This window comes from Centropristis striata, chromosome 1 (assembly GCF_030273125.1).
Source record: "Centropristis striata isolate RG_2023a ecotype Rhode Island chromosome 1, C.striata_1.0, whole genome shotgun sequence".
Lineage (NCBI taxonomy): Eukaryota > Metazoa > Chordata > Actinopteri > Perciformes > Serranidae > Centropristis > Centropristis striata.
Genome location: NC_081517.1, coordinates 36,456,615 through 36,475,725, shown reverse-complemented (window position 1 = coordinate 36,475,725; position 19,111 = coordinate 36,456,615). Strand labels below are relative to the sequence as shown.

The 19,111-nt window shown below is 37.4% G+C and overlaps 1 protein-coding gene across 1 annotated transcript; it reads right to left on the bottom strand.

Annotated features, from left to right (window-relative positions):
- Nucleotides 1-276: 276 nt before the first annotated feature.
- On the bottom strand, nt 277-18,832 carry mttp (microsomal triglyceride transfer protein). Its single transcript, XM_059340742.1, has 18 exons — nt 18,628-18,832; nt 16,969-17,153; nt 16,003-16,146; nt 13,764-13,871; nt 13,556-13,672; nt 12,489-12,628; nt 12,255-12,405; nt 10,908-11,065; nt 10,611-10,779; nt 10,065-10,172; nt 9,729-9,941; nt 8,417-8,628; nt 7,330-7,427; nt 6,966-7,087; nt 6,118-6,345; nt 4,793-4,917; nt 1,339-1,509; nt 277-1,243 (listed from the first exon to the last, which is right to left on the bottom strand). The coding sequence occupies exons 1-18, from the start codon at nt 18,686-18,688 to the stop codon at nt 1,096-1,098; spliced, it is 2,658 nt and encodes an 885-aa protein (XP_059196725.1). The 5' UTR covers nt 18,689-18,832; the 3' UTR covers nt 277-1,095.
- Between the last annotated feature and the right edge of the window lie 279 nt (nt 18,833-19,111).

The following is a 19,111-nucleotide window of genomic DNA, read 5'->3' as shown; positions in this document are numbered from 1 at the left end:
CATTCATCATATAAATGTTAAATCTTGACCTGAAAAGTAACTAAAGCTGTCAGCTAAATGTAGTGGAGTAAAAGTACAATATTTGCCTCAAAATGTAATAGAGTAGAAGTATAAAGTTACATAAAATGGAAATACTTAAGCGAAGCCCACATAACTCAAAATTGTACTTAGGTTCAGTACTTGAGTAAATGTACTTAGTTACATTCCACCACTGCCATACATATTATGCAATTGTTCATACACATTGTTTTGCTCTATCTAAATGCATAAGTCGGGTCAAAAAGAAAAGTGTTTCCACTGCACATTTATTGTCAGCCAATTACAAATCTAAACTGATCTCTAAATATGAAAACACAAGTTCAGAGCAGCTCAAAATGTCTTTAAACTACCCAAATGTTTTTAAGACAAACAGAGCAATTACAGCCACGTACAAAAAATATATTCAAGTGTTGATGGATTGACTTTTGGAGATTAGCCTTGAATCTTGCAAATACAAAGTAAAGACAACGCACACACTCCGTCTCTGTAGGAATGATTCAAAATCACCAACATGATTATAAAAACATGGAATTAATTATAATTACTCTGCTCAATAAGTTATTGCAGGTGTGTGAACAGTGAAACATAAAACAATAAATTACTCCTCTGTAAACACATTTAATTAAAAAACAGAGGAATGTTGACAGGAAAGAGTGTTTGTATTAATGGGGGAGTTAATCCACTGTGTAATATTTACATGTACATCTTTACTGTAACTGTGTGGGGATAATTACAATGGTGCTATTCATGTTGAGTATAACCCATCAAACAGAACATAAATCCTGTGTGTGCCCATCATAAATACATTTTTTGAGGAAATCCATAAAAAGACACTGCAAAAATTCCTGATTTCAAACAAAATTGTCAAATTAAAAAAAAACTTAAATACTCACAGGAATGTAAACTTTGCATGTGTTGTTTGAAAAAAACCCAAAAAAAAAACATTCACCACTTTTCTCTCTTGCGTACTTTCACTGTGTGGGGCTGAGGTGCGATAGCTGCAATAAACACTCTTTGATGACAATATTCGCTCCTGGATAGTTTGTTTTATCTCTTCTACCAGCTGGAGTCAAAAACTTTCTTGCACATGTTCGAGTTCTCCTGGTGGAGAGGGAATTCAGAGCCTGGGATGAGCAGATTCTTGCTCTTTCTTGACGTGACACTCTTCCCTGATGACACGCTCTCGTACTTGGTAAAGGATTCACTGAAAGCAGAACATCAAGAATTAGGATGAAGATTCAACAATAAAACCCCTAAACAAATTGAAATATTTTCTGTACATGTAGGGTCTCACAATACCTGACAGGGAAGGTTGTTTTGTCCATCTGCATGCACACCAGGAAGGGATATTCAGAAAACTGGACAGTGGTGATGAAGTCCAGCGATGCCTCTGTTTCGAAGCTGACCTCAACACCAGTTCTCATGAAGTCCATGTCCACTGTAACGTTGCCAGTGACGACTAAAGCTCCCCTGAAACCACAAAGGGAAAACCAAGTAAAGATGGGTTCAACAGACAGAAAAACAATACATGAAACTCTTTCATTAAAGAGATACTATGCAGGAACTTGCTGTTTGTAAACACAACTCTTGTTTTTTGACAAAAGTGAAAGCAAACCTCAGATTCACTCTCATTATGGAACAGGTGCATTGTTTTGGCACTGTGTCTGCTATTTTTGTAGCTTTGAGCCCTAACAGAGATGCCCAGAAACATCCCAGAACAAAACTAACAGAAAATAGGAAATACAGGCAGAGGGACGGCTCTCTGCAGAACCACATACTTTCAGTGGGTCTTTATTACTGCATGAATCTATACATCCTGCATAGTTTACCTTTAAAGTTCATATAATACCTTTTTTTCTTCTTTTTTTCTTTATTATGTCATATATCACTTATATATTTCAATATATGTATTTATTGATGTTCAGACTACTACATGCAACAACCTATTTAACCTATTTAACATGCAAAAATATATTTTTATCCAATGTGCAATACCTGTAAAATGCAAAGTACTTTCAAGAAAACAAACACACACAAAAAATATATTAATAATAAATGCCAAATAGCATAAATGTATGTATATAATGTGTAGAGAATGTATGTAAATGTCTTATTTTTTATATTCTTTATTCTGTCTTCTATATCTATGTGTCTATATCTTGAGCTACTGTGACAACTAAATTTCCCCACTGCGGGATAAATAAAATCTTATCTTATCTTATCTTATCTTATCTTATCTTATCTTATCTTATCTTATCTTATCTTAAAATACAAATATTTTACATGGTAAATGCCCAAAGATACATACAGTATGCCAGCAATTGAATTTACATGGAGCTACACATGAGATATTGTAATATATTTTAGAAATCACATTTTAGAAAGGCCATGTGAATGTATTACACAGGAAATGTTTAGAAAAACACAACAATTTCCACAATTTTCACATAAAAATAATGTCCCAACTGTTATAAACATGGATTTGTGCAATAAGTTTGCTTTGCAAGGACCAGGAGGGGTGAAGACTGTTCATTGTGATTATTATTAATGTGTCATTTTAGAGTGACATATTGTTGCTCTTCTTAGACTCTAACCAAATTAATAAAATTAATGCTGTTTTTGACGGCTTAAATCCACTACACATCATTTCTGCTGCTAGGGGTCCCAAACCGAAACAATAACAGAAGATGGTATTTGGTGACACTGTGTCGAGGGATCATGGGAGCTATTTTTTCACCACCATTAGTGTCACGGCGTCCAGCTTCTCCCGGTTAGTATTCCTTCAGTGTTCATGTTCAAGAGATTTTTTACTACGACTCCTGTGACAGATGGCCCTCATCTGTGACCATGTATTTCCAAATATACAGTTTGTATCTGTTGTTAAAAGCCCAGTAAAGCTTGAATACTAACAACCAAAGTTTAACCACCATTTAACAACTTCTCCTTAAGTTTCAATTAAAAGTGTGTGCCAGCCGGTCGAACATCCAACCTCTGTAACTTTGCCCGTGGAGACATGCCTTGGCATAGATGCCAGTGTGGTTTGTTCTGCTTCTATAGATAGCCTGCCAGTCTATTATCAGAGTGGAAGAGGTACAACTATGCTGATCCATTCACCTGCCTCTGCCCTTCCCCTGCACACACGGGTCAAATCATTATAGAGATCAAATCCAAGATGTGACCCTCAGCAGTGGTCAAAAAGCAGGAAAAAGACAAATGTCTAATATGTTGTAGGGAAGAGACTGTGAGAGAAAGTACATGTAGACATATTTAATTAATTCTATGTTTGTGTTAGTTTAGTTTATGCAAGTGTCTCTTTTTGAGTATGTTTTTCTTCTGTGTTTTTTTTTTGCTTGTTTGTTTGTTTGGGTTTTTTGGGGGTTTTTTCTCCTCTTATGTCGGGAATTATTGTTAATTATTGTTTTTTTCTTGTCATTGTTCAAGTTCATGTGTGTTGGTCCTTTTGTTGCACTGTTGAAAAGCAATAAAAAGTGAATTACAAAAAACAGGGGAAAGGCTTGAAAAATAGAAATATAATATATGTGTTCCTCAAAACTGCTGGGAACTATCACATAGCCTTGTTTGTTACATGCACCTGAACATAGATCCCCAGTAAAAATGCCTTCTTTTCGAACTTTTGTAAAATAATTCTTAGTGGAAACTTACAATTATCAATGCAAGCACAATTATAAGGCTCTTCTGCAGGGTATTCTTTATTTTGATGCATTGTCAAAATAAAAAAAGTTAAAAACCCATCTGTTTAGTCTGGTTTTTATGTAGTGTTTTATAACTTTGTGGTTTTATCATGAATGCTAATTCAATAAAGATGATTCTCATTTTTATTATTTTACTTTTTTTTTGTTTTAACAGTATTTTACTCTTGACTAGTTTGATCAAAAAAAATTCTATTATCATTTTCTTTAACAGTTTGACCTGTTCGAAATGTGCTATGTAAATAAAGTAATTTACTTTGCTACTATAAGTATAAAAATATTTTCTGCAAAGAACTTTTTATATATATTTTAAAAAGTGCATTATAAATCACAGAATATCCGACCAAAACACAAGTGAAAACTGTTTCAAGTTTCTGTACTACGTAATGTAGTGTGTACTTAAATGTACTGAGTTGATGCAGATCTGTCTCACAAAGGAAAATCACCGTATTTGAATGTAAAAAAAAATCTGCTGCATTACTCTTTAAGTCCCATTTCATCACCAGATGCCGCGAGCTAACCGATACCAGCGTGATGATGTGCTCCATTTTCAGCCGCTACTGTTGTGTGTTGACTGTAATGTTTTAAAATAGAGAACCAGACAGAGCTGACGTCATATCCACACAAACCTACACATGAGACAGACGTGAAGCACAATACTGGATCGTGTCCAACGTGCCGGTGGAACAAATGAATCAGACAACAGTTATAGACCGTCTCAAGTTCACATGAATCCAACATCAACAGAAAACTATTTGCAGCGTGGTGACACAGCTCAACCCTCTAGAATAACTTTCCTTTCAGTCACAAAGATTGTTTCTATGAATTGTCTGTCTATCACGAAGGCCTTTGCCCTGCAGCTGTATTTCATCATACTGTACATACAGTACTTCACAAACGTACTCAGTGAGATAATGTATCTCTACGAGGCTGTACGCAAGTCTGTGACCTATATACGTGACATTATGTAAAAGCTTTGCCCCAATTCTGCTAGGACAAGAACACCTGCAACAGTAGTTTATTGTATCGTCTCTGGATTGTACCTGTTGTTGACGCTGGTCTTGGACTCCCTGTACCACAGACTGATCTCCATGCCTCCAGAGATGTCAATGGCTAATCCTCCCTGGAACTCCGCACTCGCCTTCAGACCGGACTGCAGCTGGATCACCTGGAGGTCCAAGATAAGCAGGAGAGAAAACAAAATGCAGTTATGTCTCACTCCACTGATAATTAAGATTCCTTTAATTACATTTAGATTCACTACACTCCACTCCACAATGGAAATTATTAACTTGAGTCATTCACTATCTGTCTCTGCGTGCACACACTGTGCAAATCTGTCCAAATAAACAAGTCGTCATGCCTACGTGACAAAACAGGTTTAGGGTTAGTGCCTTCCAAATTGACCCGTTAGACCCTCTTGCTGCCAAATGTGAATTATTACATTAAGGAAACTAAAATGACTTTGTTACAGTAAGCTGTCTCCAGACAGCAAACATAGATGGTATAACAAAGTGGATGTAACCTCCGTGTCTGAAAAGTGAAGCCAATGTGGAAGTGCCTTTAACCTGCATTATTTCTAATGGCCAGCAGGGGGCGACTCCACTGGTTGTAAAAAGAAGTCAGATCATACAGAAGTCTATAAGAAGTGACCCTACTTCTCACTTGATTTATTACCGCAGTAAACATTTACCTAATGAGTTTATGGTCTCAATTGTTAGTTTCAAGTCTCCCCCAAAACATTATGATGTTTATTTTCTAAATTAGGTTCCCATTAAGAGTAAAACAGACCATTAAGCAAATTATGCTTTTGATCGACAGGTCACTTCTATGTTGCACTTTTTGTTTTGTTTTTGTCTTGAACTTGTACCTTTTACAATGTGTTTTAAGTTGTGCTAAATGACACTTTAAGGTCATTCATTTTTCCTGCAAGAACATTTTGTTTCAAGGCTGCTTCTTGCATTCCAGTTAGAAGTGATCATCCAAATATGGTCACTTCTAGCTCCAAAGATCCAAGATGGTGATAGATAAAATGACACACAAGGACCTACAGTCCACTACTTGTTGCATCTATGACTCATAGCTACTGGCTGTCACTCTCCTTCATGACCATACTGGATGTAAACTATCCAATCCAATCCACTTTATTTATATAGCACAATTTTAGCAAACACAGGGTTTCCAAAGTGCTGCACAAACAATAAATAGATAACACAATACAAAGAGATGTAGTAAACAATATAACAGTAAGATGCAATAAGATAAAATAAATTAAAAATGGGATAAAAATAAATAAAATAAAATGTAAAATGTAGTGCCCGACAGCATGTGACTACAAACACTGAGCAACACAGTTGTAGCTGCTTACCTCAGAATGATCAGTCAGGAGGATTAAACCCTTTACGACATTCATGGGCTCCCCGGTCATGGAGAACATTTTGGACATGAGGTCACTGTAACCCTTGAAAAAGGTGACGGGCCGCAGCTGCACGTCGAACAGCAGAGCTGACATCCCAGCAAATGACTCCAGATCCTCCTCTCCCTCGTCGGGCGTGGCAGCAATCAGTGACTCCAGACCCTGGGCCTCAATCGCCACCTGGAAGAGAAGAAGAATATCCACATTACACTGTAATAAATGATTCTGTAGTCATTTCATTTTACTTAATATATTTGATAAAATGTATTAAATATAAATACGTCCTTGATTTTGAGGCAGTTGTTTAAGTAACTTTAATATAAAAATGTTTGAGATAGAATCTATTTATTTTGATCACATTAAATATAATCTTTATGTGTATGTTATTCTAAATCAAGAGAATTTTGAATGAATCCAACACAATAGAATTCGTCTGTTTTTAATTGACAGGCACTTCCTGTTAAGTTGTTATCAACTCAACTTGTAACTTAGTTAGATTTAATTAATAATATTGCGTGCAATCTGTTGCCTAAATTTTATTGAGTAGCTATTGTTTATGTTTTTTTACAGTGTAGTTTAAAGTAACATTTTGATAATGATCTGTTCTGATATTTCACATACACACAATCATTTTCATATATTTTATAAAGAAAGTCAGTTAAAAGCGCTTTAAAAATGCATTAAAAGAGTAAAAAGAGAAAACAAAAGACTGAAATGCAAATGCATGCAACAGACCTGCTAAGCTTGTTTTGTATATTTTTACTGTAATTAACTTCAGTTTAATTCTGTGGTGTCCTTACCTGTAGTCCATGTAGCATTGCTACATTACTTGCACCATAAATATTCATGTTACTTCTCCTCAGGATCCCAGAGCCTGAATACAGGATGTCCAAACTGTATGTTGAGGTCACATCAGCAGATTCTGTAAGAGGAGGATGAAGAAGTGTTCATATCAGTCAGTCAGCACATAACTGTAGTAATGTTATTTATTTTAACAGCCAGATGCAAAATTATGAGTTTTGAGGAGCTAAAGGTAGATAGTTTCCTTTGTTGGTTGACATAGATTTTATAAACATTTTCCTTCATTTCAGCTCATACTCTACTCTCTTGTGAGAGTATAGTGAGTGATTTTTTAGGCTTGGAGATGAGTGTTTGACTACTTACGTGCCATGAATCCTGAGTACGCAGACGATGACCCAACTTTTGCAAAACGGTCGTAGTTATGAGAAATCATGTCCCTCATAGCCTGTCGTAAAACTTTGCTGAAGAAAAAAACATGACATAATAAATTTCTGCAATATTTACTGGTACTGTTAAACCAAAAAATCTCATTTTGGGTAGTCCATTGGATGTTTGTTGCAGAAGGAGGACCACGAAAAGACATCTTTTCTTTTTTTTTTTAACAGCATGTTGCTGAACCAAAAGCCCAACATTTTGTTGTGTAATCAGGGGCCAAACAAGCCTTTTGCACAGGACTCTATAGGCACATTTCCATTAGGTACTTTTCCCTCTAGTGAGCCGCTATGGGTGTGACTTGGGAGAGAGGATCTGCTCAAGATCTGCTCAACTTCACCGATTATTGGCTCAGGGAGCGGCTCAGAAAGTACCTGCCTCAGGTAGAGAACTCGACACAACCACAACATAACAGCGACACTTTTAAAAGAAATAAGCAAAGCAGACTAGAGAGATTCAAGAACGAGAAACCAACTCCTCTCCTTCCATGTTGATGTCTCGACTGTTTGGACTTGCTGTGCCGGTCTGTTATTAACGTCGCATCACTGACGTCATAGTCAATATTGTCACTGAATAATCATATTAGTGTTGCAGAACTATTTACGTCACATTTGAAATCCGTTGGTTAGCCACTACAGAAGTACCTGTATGGGAACAGAGGCTGAGGGGAACTAACTAGTGGGCGTAGCACTCTTTCCAAAAAGTACTCAGTGGAAACACACCTTCTGCAAGTGATCTATGTGATTACTTGATTACTAATGAGCCTCCAGGATCCCTTGTTTTGTTTGAAAATGTTTTGCATTGTATGAAAGTGGTTTGTAGCCAAGCATTCTTATTTAGCCCCTGATGAAGACATGTCTTTTCATTCAGCAACATGCTGTTGAAAGAAAAAAAAAGATTAAACAAATAAAGCTGTGAGCAGTTTAACCAGATTATGGTTCCAAGACTACCAGCACCAGCACAACACTAAGGAGGTTGGTTCTTTATTTAATGGTCCATTGGACGTCCCATAACACACCTAGCTGGCATCTCAAAGCGGAGGATGTCCTGGATCTTGGACAGCATGTACTTGTTCATTTCGTGAGGCAGGTTTCCGATGGAGAGAAGTAGATTCTTGACCTCCATGTATGACGGGTTGCTACTGAGGATGACGTCTGCGGCCGCAGCTCTCACGTTCTTCTCATAGATGCGTCGATTCTGGTGGTAAACCCTGTTCACTGTCAGCTTCACCTACAGATCAGAGACATGTTTTGTGTTTCAGTATGTGTTAGGGATGGGCGTTTGGAAAAAACCTGCCAACTCGAGCATCTATAACATTAACGATCAATTAATCGATTAATCGCTATGTTTTTATACATACTCCAGCATGTATAAAAACATGCACACATGGACAAAATAAAAGATATATATACAGTACTATGCAAGCCTGTTCTGATAACAGATGCGATCGTAACACTAACTCACGTGAGGTGATACTGTAAAGATAACGTCAAGGAGTTCAATGTTTTATGTTTTAGCCCCCGAAGAGGCATGAGGTTAGTTTTCACAGTAATCTAGCATATTTAAGTGTGTTTTGTGTTTAAATAAGTTTTGGATAAAATTAAACGTATTAATTCATGCTAGCAAGGTTTTATACAGTAAGCTAGTTTTGCTCAAATTAATACTCTTGTATTTCTGTGTTTTATAATTGTTATTGCAACTTTCAGTGTGAAAACTGTAGCTTTATCCGACTTAATTTAATTCTCAGATTATTGGTTTAACGCTCGGCGTGTTTCAGTTCAATGAGTACTGATACGCAGTCATAGATAAAATTAAGATAAAAAAATACACAGATCAATTAAAAATTCCACGTGATCGACCAAATTCTTAAAGAACATTAATTCAAATTAAATCAAATCAACTTTATTTATAGAGCCCTTTAAGACAGCGTTAGCTGATACAAAGTGCTGTACATGGCAGGACAGACCAACAATAAAAACAGAACAAGCAAAAACAACTAAAACAAAGCGAGTCTCATGCTGAGTAAAAACCAATAAATAAAAGTGGGTTTTAATTAAGCCTTAATTTTAAAATTAAACTTAATTTTAAAAAACCACAGAGAACAAATAAAAACAAATAAAACAGAACAAAGGCTCATGTTGAGTTAAAAGCCAGTGAATAAAAATGGGTTTTAAGATTTCTTTTAAAAGCGGACAGTGAGGAGGCCTGCCTGATGTGCAAAGGTAAAATGTTGATCATTGATTCATTATTCCCATCCCTAGATGTGTCATATGATAGTTAATACTCATTAACATCAGTTCACGTTAGGTGCTTTGTGCACTATGGCTCACCTCATCGCTCATGAGACTGACGTCGTATCTCTGCAGGGCAGTGAGGGAGATGGTGTTGTAAGCTCCCACCTCTGACTCTGCGTATTTGGTGAAGATGGGGACGGCCTCGGGGAGCAGCGAGTTTTTCAGAGCCAGAAGATACATCTGGACCTCGGACTCTACCTTTGTGCTGTCGGGACCTTCTAACATAAGTTTTTTCACCTGCTCCACAGTCTGAGAGGTAAACACACAGCAGAAGATCATCACTCAGCTGATTTTGTTTAATTTCTTTATAATTTTTATTTGTATAATTAGTAAAGGACACTTTTATTATTTATTATCTTCTTGGGAACTCACCGGTAAGTTGCATCCTCCTTTCTGACACAGTTTATGGACCAGGGCTCCCATAATGATCACCACTGACTCTTTAATGTCCGTGCTGCCGATCTTTCCCTTCGAAATATCCTGAAAAGGAAACAGTTCTCATTAAAAATCACTGCAAACATTCAATCGGTATATATTAAAGTATAATATAATTTAGTTTTGAAGACTTATTTTTAGGGCTTTCTGAAAAAATGTAATTAGTTTGAGATATCATTATATTCTAAGGGCAGAAAGTAATATATTAAATAAAAAAAATATTTATAAAGAGAATAAGGATATGCAATGTGTCAATTCAGGAAAAAGTTGGCACTCCATAGGTAAAAAAAAACAAAAGCATAAAAAAATGGGTAATTAATGTCCATAAATTGAATATAACATTCACCAAATTGTGGCTTTTTTAATCTTCTTTCTGAATTAATTTTGAAGATTTTTTCTGAGGCAGAACACCAAACTAAAAAATTATTTTCTCTCATAAGGAAGAAAAGGTTTCATTTCTGTTATTGACAAGGTGACGCTCACCAGCAGAACCTCGAGCATTTTCTCATTGGGATGTGAAGCGAAGCCACACGCGTAGAGAAACCTCTCCTGCAGAACCAAACCTTTGGCATCTGTGAAGTTAAGGAACTCAAGCATGGCATCCAGAGATGCAACAGTCTGAGAGGAGGTCACAGCATCCACAACCTGAGGTCTGAAATCAGCAGGAAGAAGGTCAACACAAATGATGGTGAATAAAATTGGACTAATTTTAAAGAAACTGCAGAGTGACAAACTCTGTAAGTAAATGAAGATGCAGGAGAGAAGGAGGAGCCTGCTTACAGAGATGTCTTGCTGGCACTCTTCAACACTTTGAGGATGTCGTCCTTGGACGCCTTCCTAATGCTCTGGATGAGGGCCAGGAAGCTGCGAGGAGCTGTGGCTTTGGACAGGCTCGCCGGCTCCAGCTGCTTACTTTGAGTCTGCCAGTGTTCAAAAAGCTAAGAGGGGAAACACAGGGGAGGGGGGATTAGAAGAGAGATCATCTTCAATGATTACAGTACACAAATACACCATATCTATTTACTAATACAGTGCCATTCAGACGTTTCCTAATAAAGGCTCATACAGCCTGGACCTTTAACCCTTTATCAGGCACTATCAAGAACTATATTTGGTAACTTCATGTAATCTTTCGAGAAAAAAGTTGCAAATTTACTAGATTAAAGTGGCAAATCTACAAGAAAAAAAGTTGCAGATTTAAGAGATTTAAAGTGGCAAATCTGCGTGAAAAAAGTCACAGATTTAAGAGAAAAAAGTGGAAAAAAAGCAACTTTTTTCTCCCAGATTCACCACTTTAAATCTCATAAATCTGCACATTTTTTTCTCGTGGATATGCCCCTTTAATCTCGTAAACTTTTTTCTCAAAAAATATTTTTTTCATATGGGGTTTTTTTACACATTCTGGCAGTTTGTAATATCCTCCAATATTCTCTAGGGTTGGAATTTGGAATTTGCAAGTATTTCAATGAGTGCCCTATTAAGGGTTAAAGTGGTGAATCTGGGAGAAAAAAGTTGCTTTTCCCCCCTTTTTTCTCGTAAATCTGCAACTTTTTTTCGCACATATTTGCCACTTTAAATCTCTTAAATCTGCAACTTTTTCTGGTAGATTTGCCACTTTAATCTAGTAAATTTGCAACTTTTTTCTCGAAATATTACCTGAAGTTACCAAATATAGTTCTTTGCCTGATAAAGGGTTAACAGTCTGTAGGCACCAAAATGTTAGTTGTGCTGATTCAATAAATGTCTCTGGATGTCCAAGCAGCTTTGTTTACCTGTATACTGAATATTGGAGTTTCTATTCCTAATCTGTTTATGAGTAATAATGACTTCTACAAGTAAGCAAAGAAAAGACCTGATCTTTTAAAGTGACATTATACAATGATATATTAAATCACAACAACTTAATTTTTTACTGTTGTAGTTTGGTTCCTTTCATAAGTCTTTCAACATTAAACAATCCATGGCCTTGACAAATAGATCAGACATAAGGTAATAGGAGGAGAAGAGTAAATGAAATATGCAGCTAATAGACCAAAAACTGACTCTAAAAGTGGGTCATTGGGTGTTATAAAGTGATGCCTTGGCTAAAATGTGTTTGTGAGAGTAAAGATTTGCTGTGTGACTCACTGATGGACAGCCTTTGCACTGGGATTTGACCTTCTCCGCAACGATTCCAACAGCTGCCAGTTTGGCATCGATTGACTTGACAACTCCAGTCACATCTTTCCCAGCAGCCTCCAGCGGTCCGGCCTCTGTTCCCACCAATGTGAGGGATTGCCTGGAAAGCAGGAAATTACAATTTAAAATGTGCTCCTATTAAGAAATGGACACATACATTTAATCTTTGTTAAGATAATTTACCTGGACACGATTTTAGTTGCAGCAGATCTGCGGGCGTTAACAGCCACTGAGTGAGCTTCTTCAGCCACGGCCGAGCGGATGAAACCATCTTCAAGTGTGAATGTTGTAACAGAACTGGACTTCCTGCTCACACCCAACACCTGAAGGGGGACACATTAGCCACGTTTCCATTAAAGTCAAAACTAATTTTGAAGTGAAATTTTGAAATGTCACATTAATAGTAATAATATAATAATCTTTATTTATAGAGCACTTTTCTAAACACATGTTACAAAGTGCTTTACAAAGACATGTTAAAAATAGACATAAAATAACAGATAAAAGTGATGTTAGAAATTGACATAATTCTGTGCAATTTAAAGAAAGGGGAAGTTAAAATCAGAAAAAGGCTCTCCGATAAAAGTATGTTTTAAGAAGAGACTAAAAAGAGATCACTGACTCAGCCGACCTGATTTCCTCGCATTAAAGAAAATGCAAATTATGGACGTTACCATCAACTGGTTTAGAGCCTAAACAAAGCTGCATGAATGTACTTTTGTCAGAAGATGGCAGTGTAATGTATTGCTGGAGGTTAATCCATCAGTGAACAGTAGAATAAGAGATTATGCAAGACAGAAAGCAGTAGATGAAGAGGTTGAGCAAAAGAGAAAAATTAACAAAAAATAGGTTGATAATCGAACAACTTTGGCCACACATGAGAGAAAATATGTCTTCGGGAATTAGATTCAATTGGGCAACTTATAATTGTTCTTTCATGTCAGCTCATCTTGACCAGCAGAGCGGAAACAGCTGATCAGTCATGAGTTAAAGCATTCCCCTCTCCCATTTAGCGAATTAACGATTTTTGGGAAAAGACAAAAACAACCTCAAGTAAGCGTAAAAACTTTTATGCACATTCTCGAAAGTTTCTTTTTAATTTTGATGTTTCCATCAAGCTTCTCTCATACGATTCTTCAAAATGTGCATAGAAATATGTTGATGGAAACACGGCTACTGAAGCATGATTCATTAGTAACTCAATAACGTTTACATTTTAGCAGGATGAGTCAGTGTGGATTCTCACGTACCTGACTGTGTGTGGTAAACCCGGTCTCTGCAGTCTTGCACGTCTCCAGGATCTTGGTTCTGGTCACTTGATCATTCACTGCCCTGTACAGGACTGTGCACCTTCCAGACACGTCGTTCTGTCCCCAGACATTACATTTGTTCACATTAGCTACATGTAATGAAATCTCAAACACATTAATAAATGTGATGTGTTATCGCGCCGTTTACCTCGATAACCTTCCCGTTGTTGAGCTGCACTTGCAGTAAGCTGGCCAGCCCTCTTTTTAGGTTCTTGATGGTTGCAGGTTCGGCCCAGTAGGAATAAAATGCTTTTGTCTACAAAGAAGACAACAAGTGAAACTGCATTATATATGTGTATGAACAATGAATTCCAAGACATTTTGTCTAACAGTTAAAATGGAAGCGACCCACAGAGTTGTACGTGCAACAACTCACAAAGACTTTCAGAGTGTCAGTTTTCTTTGCACACATGTGTACACAAATGCATGGTCATGACATCAGAGACTATTTACACTACATGCAGAAATAAGATATTGTGATAAGATATAGTGCAGATCAAAAACAAAACAAGAATATTTTGCTATTAGCACCTTACATTTTTAAGAGCCTGTCTCAACCTCTAATTATATTCTCGGTACACAGAACTGACCACATGAAAGACGAGTCAGTCTGTTGCTCTCCTCTGTTGCTGATATCATATTCAAACAATGAAACAAGAGCTCAGTTAAATGGGTTTAGTTAATCTTTGGAAATATCACATCACACCACACAGTTCGGTTTCCAAACGATGGTTCAATAATGGACTCTGTGTCCTGCTCATGAGTGGAGAAAGCAGCCTATTACATCATCCTACAGTGTCTCCCATACAGTATGTAATTTATTTGTGGCGCTCAACCGCGATATCAGCAAGGACCACCATAAATAGATGCTTCACTGCTACTCTGTGTGTCTTTCCTGCTGCAGCCTGCCATCAGTATAAACAACACACCAGGGGAGACACTCAATCCTGTTCACACAATCTTTACTCCCCTCTGAACCAGTTTATTTGCCCTGAAAGTTTCCCAACCTGATGTACAGAAGCTACACAACTGTGACACATACTTTTCAGAGTAAGACATAATACATTCAATATGCTGTTGAAGTCTCTCTGTACACCACTGAAGGCCTGGCATTGTGTGAAACCACAGACTGAATGTAAAGATGGATGCCCCCTGGTGGCTGGCTGCAGGGCAGGTCATAAACCCCGCCCCCTTTCATGTCAGTGCAAGGGACGTGAGCCAAAATAAAACTCAATGTACACATAAAATCAATTTCTGAACATAATTTCCGTCATTTCAGGTAATTCTCATCATGCTTATGTATGCTAGTGTTCATTTTTCTGATAACTTTCCTTTTATGTAGGTGTTTGATGCTACAAAAACGGTGTAAGATCATGATTGACAGCTCGCATCATGCTCTGATTGGGTGTTTTAGGCAGGAACTCACTACCGAGGCTCACTACTGTGCAGACTCTGGCTCTAATGACCAGCAGACTGCAGCGGCCGTATCTGGGATATTTCGGCTTTTCTTTTGTACAGTAGGCAGAAGTGGAGACGCTCTCTCTGTCCATTATATATATACAGTCTATAGTCTGTGTACAACCAATAACATTACTATGTTGATTCTTCTTCATGCTTGACATGTTGGTCCCAATTCTTAATAAAGGGGTCTCAAATTGTATCCAAAATGTATTATTTTAATTAATTAACTTCCAACAATGGGACACCAGCCTCCTGCTTGAAAGACATTAAATGGGTTCCACTTTTCTTTTGAGATTACATTGCTTCATTTCCATTCAAAATGTTGTGGGATATCTATTATATTTATTACATGAAATGCTGCTCCTTGTTAGGATATGGTCAGATTTTACACATTACACCTTTAAACAACTATATTCACCATCTTACTAGCAGTTTTCTTTTACTATAAACTAATTTCATGTCTTCCTCTGAGACTTTAAATTTAACATCTGCCATTATTTTTTCTGTGGAGCATTATTGGATAGGATACAGTGATAAAAGTAACCTCAAACATCTGACAGTAAGTAAGACGACAGCGTGAACCTTATCCACCAACCTTCAGCCACTTTTACAGTCAGGCTTGTTCATTCATTCACTGACCCTCTGAACCAGCTGACCTTTGCACACACACACACACACACACACACACACACACACACACACACACACTAAGACACATCTGCCTGGGATTTCCCCTTCCAGCATCATCGCTAATCCTCTTAAGACTGTACATTGCTAGAAGTACACTACTGACTTTCTAACACTGCTTATGTAATCATAATATCCAGGAACTGTCGCCTTGAGTGATTATAAATGTAATTTTGATAGCATTTTAAAATGATGATTAAAAACCTTTTAACATAACAAGAAGTATTAAACATTCTTACCTTTCCATTTCTCAGATGCAACAAGAAAGGTTTAGTCAGAGCTGCTAGTTTGGTTTTCCCCAAAACGCTTTCTGTAGTGGCTCCATGGAGGACGTTCTTCTTCTCTGATCGGACGGACGCAGGCTCGATCCTCACATTTGAGATCTGTGAATGAGAGATGATTTAATGTGCGAATAAAGCCTGCACTACTCTTAGGCAACATTTTGCATTGTTAACACAGTTCACAATCACGTGCAATATTTCAATTTCAATTTGTTACACTGATATTACATATATACACGTATGTGTACCCATATTACCTATACCTATATATATTTCTTTTTTATTCTATTGTGCATATTCAAATCCTTTTCAATCAAGAATGAAGACTTTTATTTGATATTTTTTCTTTAATATTTCATCTGCTCGTTTTCAACTTAAAAATGTTATATTTGAATGTCATTTTATATATGTCTCTTTCCGATGCTTTTATGTTTTGTGTAAAGCACTTTGAATTGCCTTGTTGTTTAAAGGTGCTATACAAATATACTTGCCTTGCCTTGCCTTACTTATCTCTATTTTATTTTATTTACTCCAAATTATTTTACATTTTATATTTCTAATTGTACATATCTTTATTCCCCCCCCCCCCCCCCCCCCCCCCCCGATAAATAAAGTATTTCTGACACTGGTTCTGATTCTGACTTACTTATGTCGTAATAATGACTTAAATAATGAGTTCATCGCTTTTGAGAATGTTCCTCATTGTTTTGAGATACACTTTTTTCTGTACAAAGTCATTATATTTGATGCATTAAGTCATTATTTTTGAGAAAGTTTGTCATTATATGTCATTATGACTCACAGGATCTTTTTTCATCAACTTAGTGGAAATTGGCTTTCATAATTTGCATTCAGAAATATCCTGAGGATTATTCTAACTCTCGACATCACATCCTGTCTCAACAAGTGATCGGACCAACATACCGCCAGTTGAATGAGCTGGTCGTCTTTGCTGCTGGGACCTCTCCACACCAGGTTGACGTCCACATCACTCGAGATCCTATAGCCAGTACTGCCCCCTTTTGACCCTCTGGTCCTGTCCACCAGCACCTCAGTGCTGTAGCTGAATTTGTACAGCTGGTTGTTGTTCAGCCGGGGTCCAGCAGCACCTGAAGAAACAAAGGAAACACAGCTGGTGAGCAAACACGAGAGGAGGAACTGATCTGTTATAAGACTATTTTACTGCAGTGTGAAGATTCTGCAACATGCAACTTGCTGGCAAATGCATTTCTCTAACCAGTGGTTTAATTTCATCTATGAACCTTGTAAATATCAGCTTGTAGAAACCTAAATCATCACAGTGAGCATTCAGCTATCTTCATTTGTTCGTCACTGCATCCTCATGTCATAGTTGTAGGTTACTGTTATAAAAAACTCTTATTTTGTGGTGCATTCAAGCTCTAAAATCTTACATTTGAGTACTGAGAAATGCCTGTGTGATCAGAACTATAAACCCGGGAAACAAACAATAAGCTAACCTTGATAATATAGGAAGTATTATGTGATTTTGAAAGTTTCTTACAATAAAAAAAAGTTGTTGTTTGGAGCAAATTTGTAAATCTCAGATATCTGAGCTTCTCCGTGGCAAATGGGTGCATCGCATAAGTTAGTTTTGACAACAATACACAGTTTTAACTCCCTTGCCATCAACGATCATGTAACTTTGTGTTCACTGTGATGAATAACTTCAAAAGCTGTCTATCTCTTTAATTCAGGCCCTTTTTAATAATAAAGCATACTGAAACCTCCTGTTAAAAAAGGTATCATTTACTTGTGGCTATATAACCTCTCATCTGCTATTTTTAGACGTCAGGTGTTGGCAAATAAGAGCTACTTTACAAATTGCTCTTTCTCTTCTTTCATTTTTTGTTTCTTTTGCTGAATGAGTATGTGTGGATGGCATTGAGGTGATTCAATCAGCGGCCATTCAACAAGGTGTGTTCAACCTACAGGAGATAAAAGTCTCCTCTGCTCTATTAATGACGAGTCAGATGTGACATTAGGCCACGAGGGAGGGCAGACTGACGTGTCACTTGATTTCATCACCGGTCAATGAGCAGCTCAAATTCAACAAATAAAAGTTTGGTGGGTTTGTCAACAGCTGATGTGATTCTTAGAAAACGTCAGAAGCAAAATACCAGCAGAAATAATGTGCTTTTTGCTTCATGTTGTGTTTCATCTCCCTTGACTCCTTCACCTCTTTTCGATCAGTGATGTCACAAAGCAGTACTACGTGAAGCCACTCCATTGAATGAATAGTAGGCTGACACTATGGGCTCTGTAAGATCACACAGTGGGATTTACCTGACAATATTCATCCATTTTGGGGATTTTAAAGTATCTACAGCACAATAATATGAAGCTTGACACTTTAATGTTCAACTTTCTCTCTATGAAGAAGCATCCAATGTGTCCTTTTAAGCTACAAATAAACACATTTCTACTAACTGAGCCTGAAATAGACATTTCCTTACCCCAAATAGGTGAATTCAGCATTTATTAATTATTCTGCTGAAAGTTCCTGTTGGCCCTAAACATCACACACACTACCACAAACTCACAGAAATCAACCCATGAACTTACCTTTGTCAGAAGCTGAGACAGAGGAGACTGCACAAAGCAAGAACACAGATAGAGCTAACATTGTGTCCTCTCTCTGCAGCCAGAAGAACAGAAGAAGAGTCCGCGGCTGAAGTGGCACAAAAGGGCCAAAAAAGAAAGGAAGCAAGTATGAGCTTCTCCTATTATGTTTTATCTGAGGGGAGGGCAGACTCCAAACTCCACGCTCAAGTACTAAGTACGAGATAACCAGCAAATCATTAACCTGAGGAGCACTGATTTTACAGCAACTTCTGCCATTGACAGATGCTGCCAGGAGTCCCCTTTAAATACAGCGGGCAGCGTCTGCGTCTGCGCGCGGCCATGTGATCGATTGATCAGTAAAAATGGGATTATCTGATTGATTCATTTGATCAAGCGACCAGTCAGACTCGTCGTTTCTAGCAGGTGGCAACCCCCGAGTAGTCAACTCACAAGACTTCTTTTTATCTATAAATTAGCGCAAAAA

Coding starts and splice junctions, on each gene's coding strand:
- mttp (XM_059340742.1), bottom strand. CDS start 18,688: ATGTTAGCTCTATCTGTGTTCTTGCTTTGTGCAGTCTCCTCTGTCTCA. Junction 16,147..16,968: donor ACCAGCTCATTCAACTGGCG/GTATGTTGGTCC, acceptor TCTCATTCACAG/ATCTCAAATGTGAGGATCGA. Junction 9,942..10,064: donor AAGGAGGATGCAACTTACCG/GTGAGTTCCCAA, acceptor TTTACCTCTCAG/ACTGTGGAGCAGGTGAAAAA.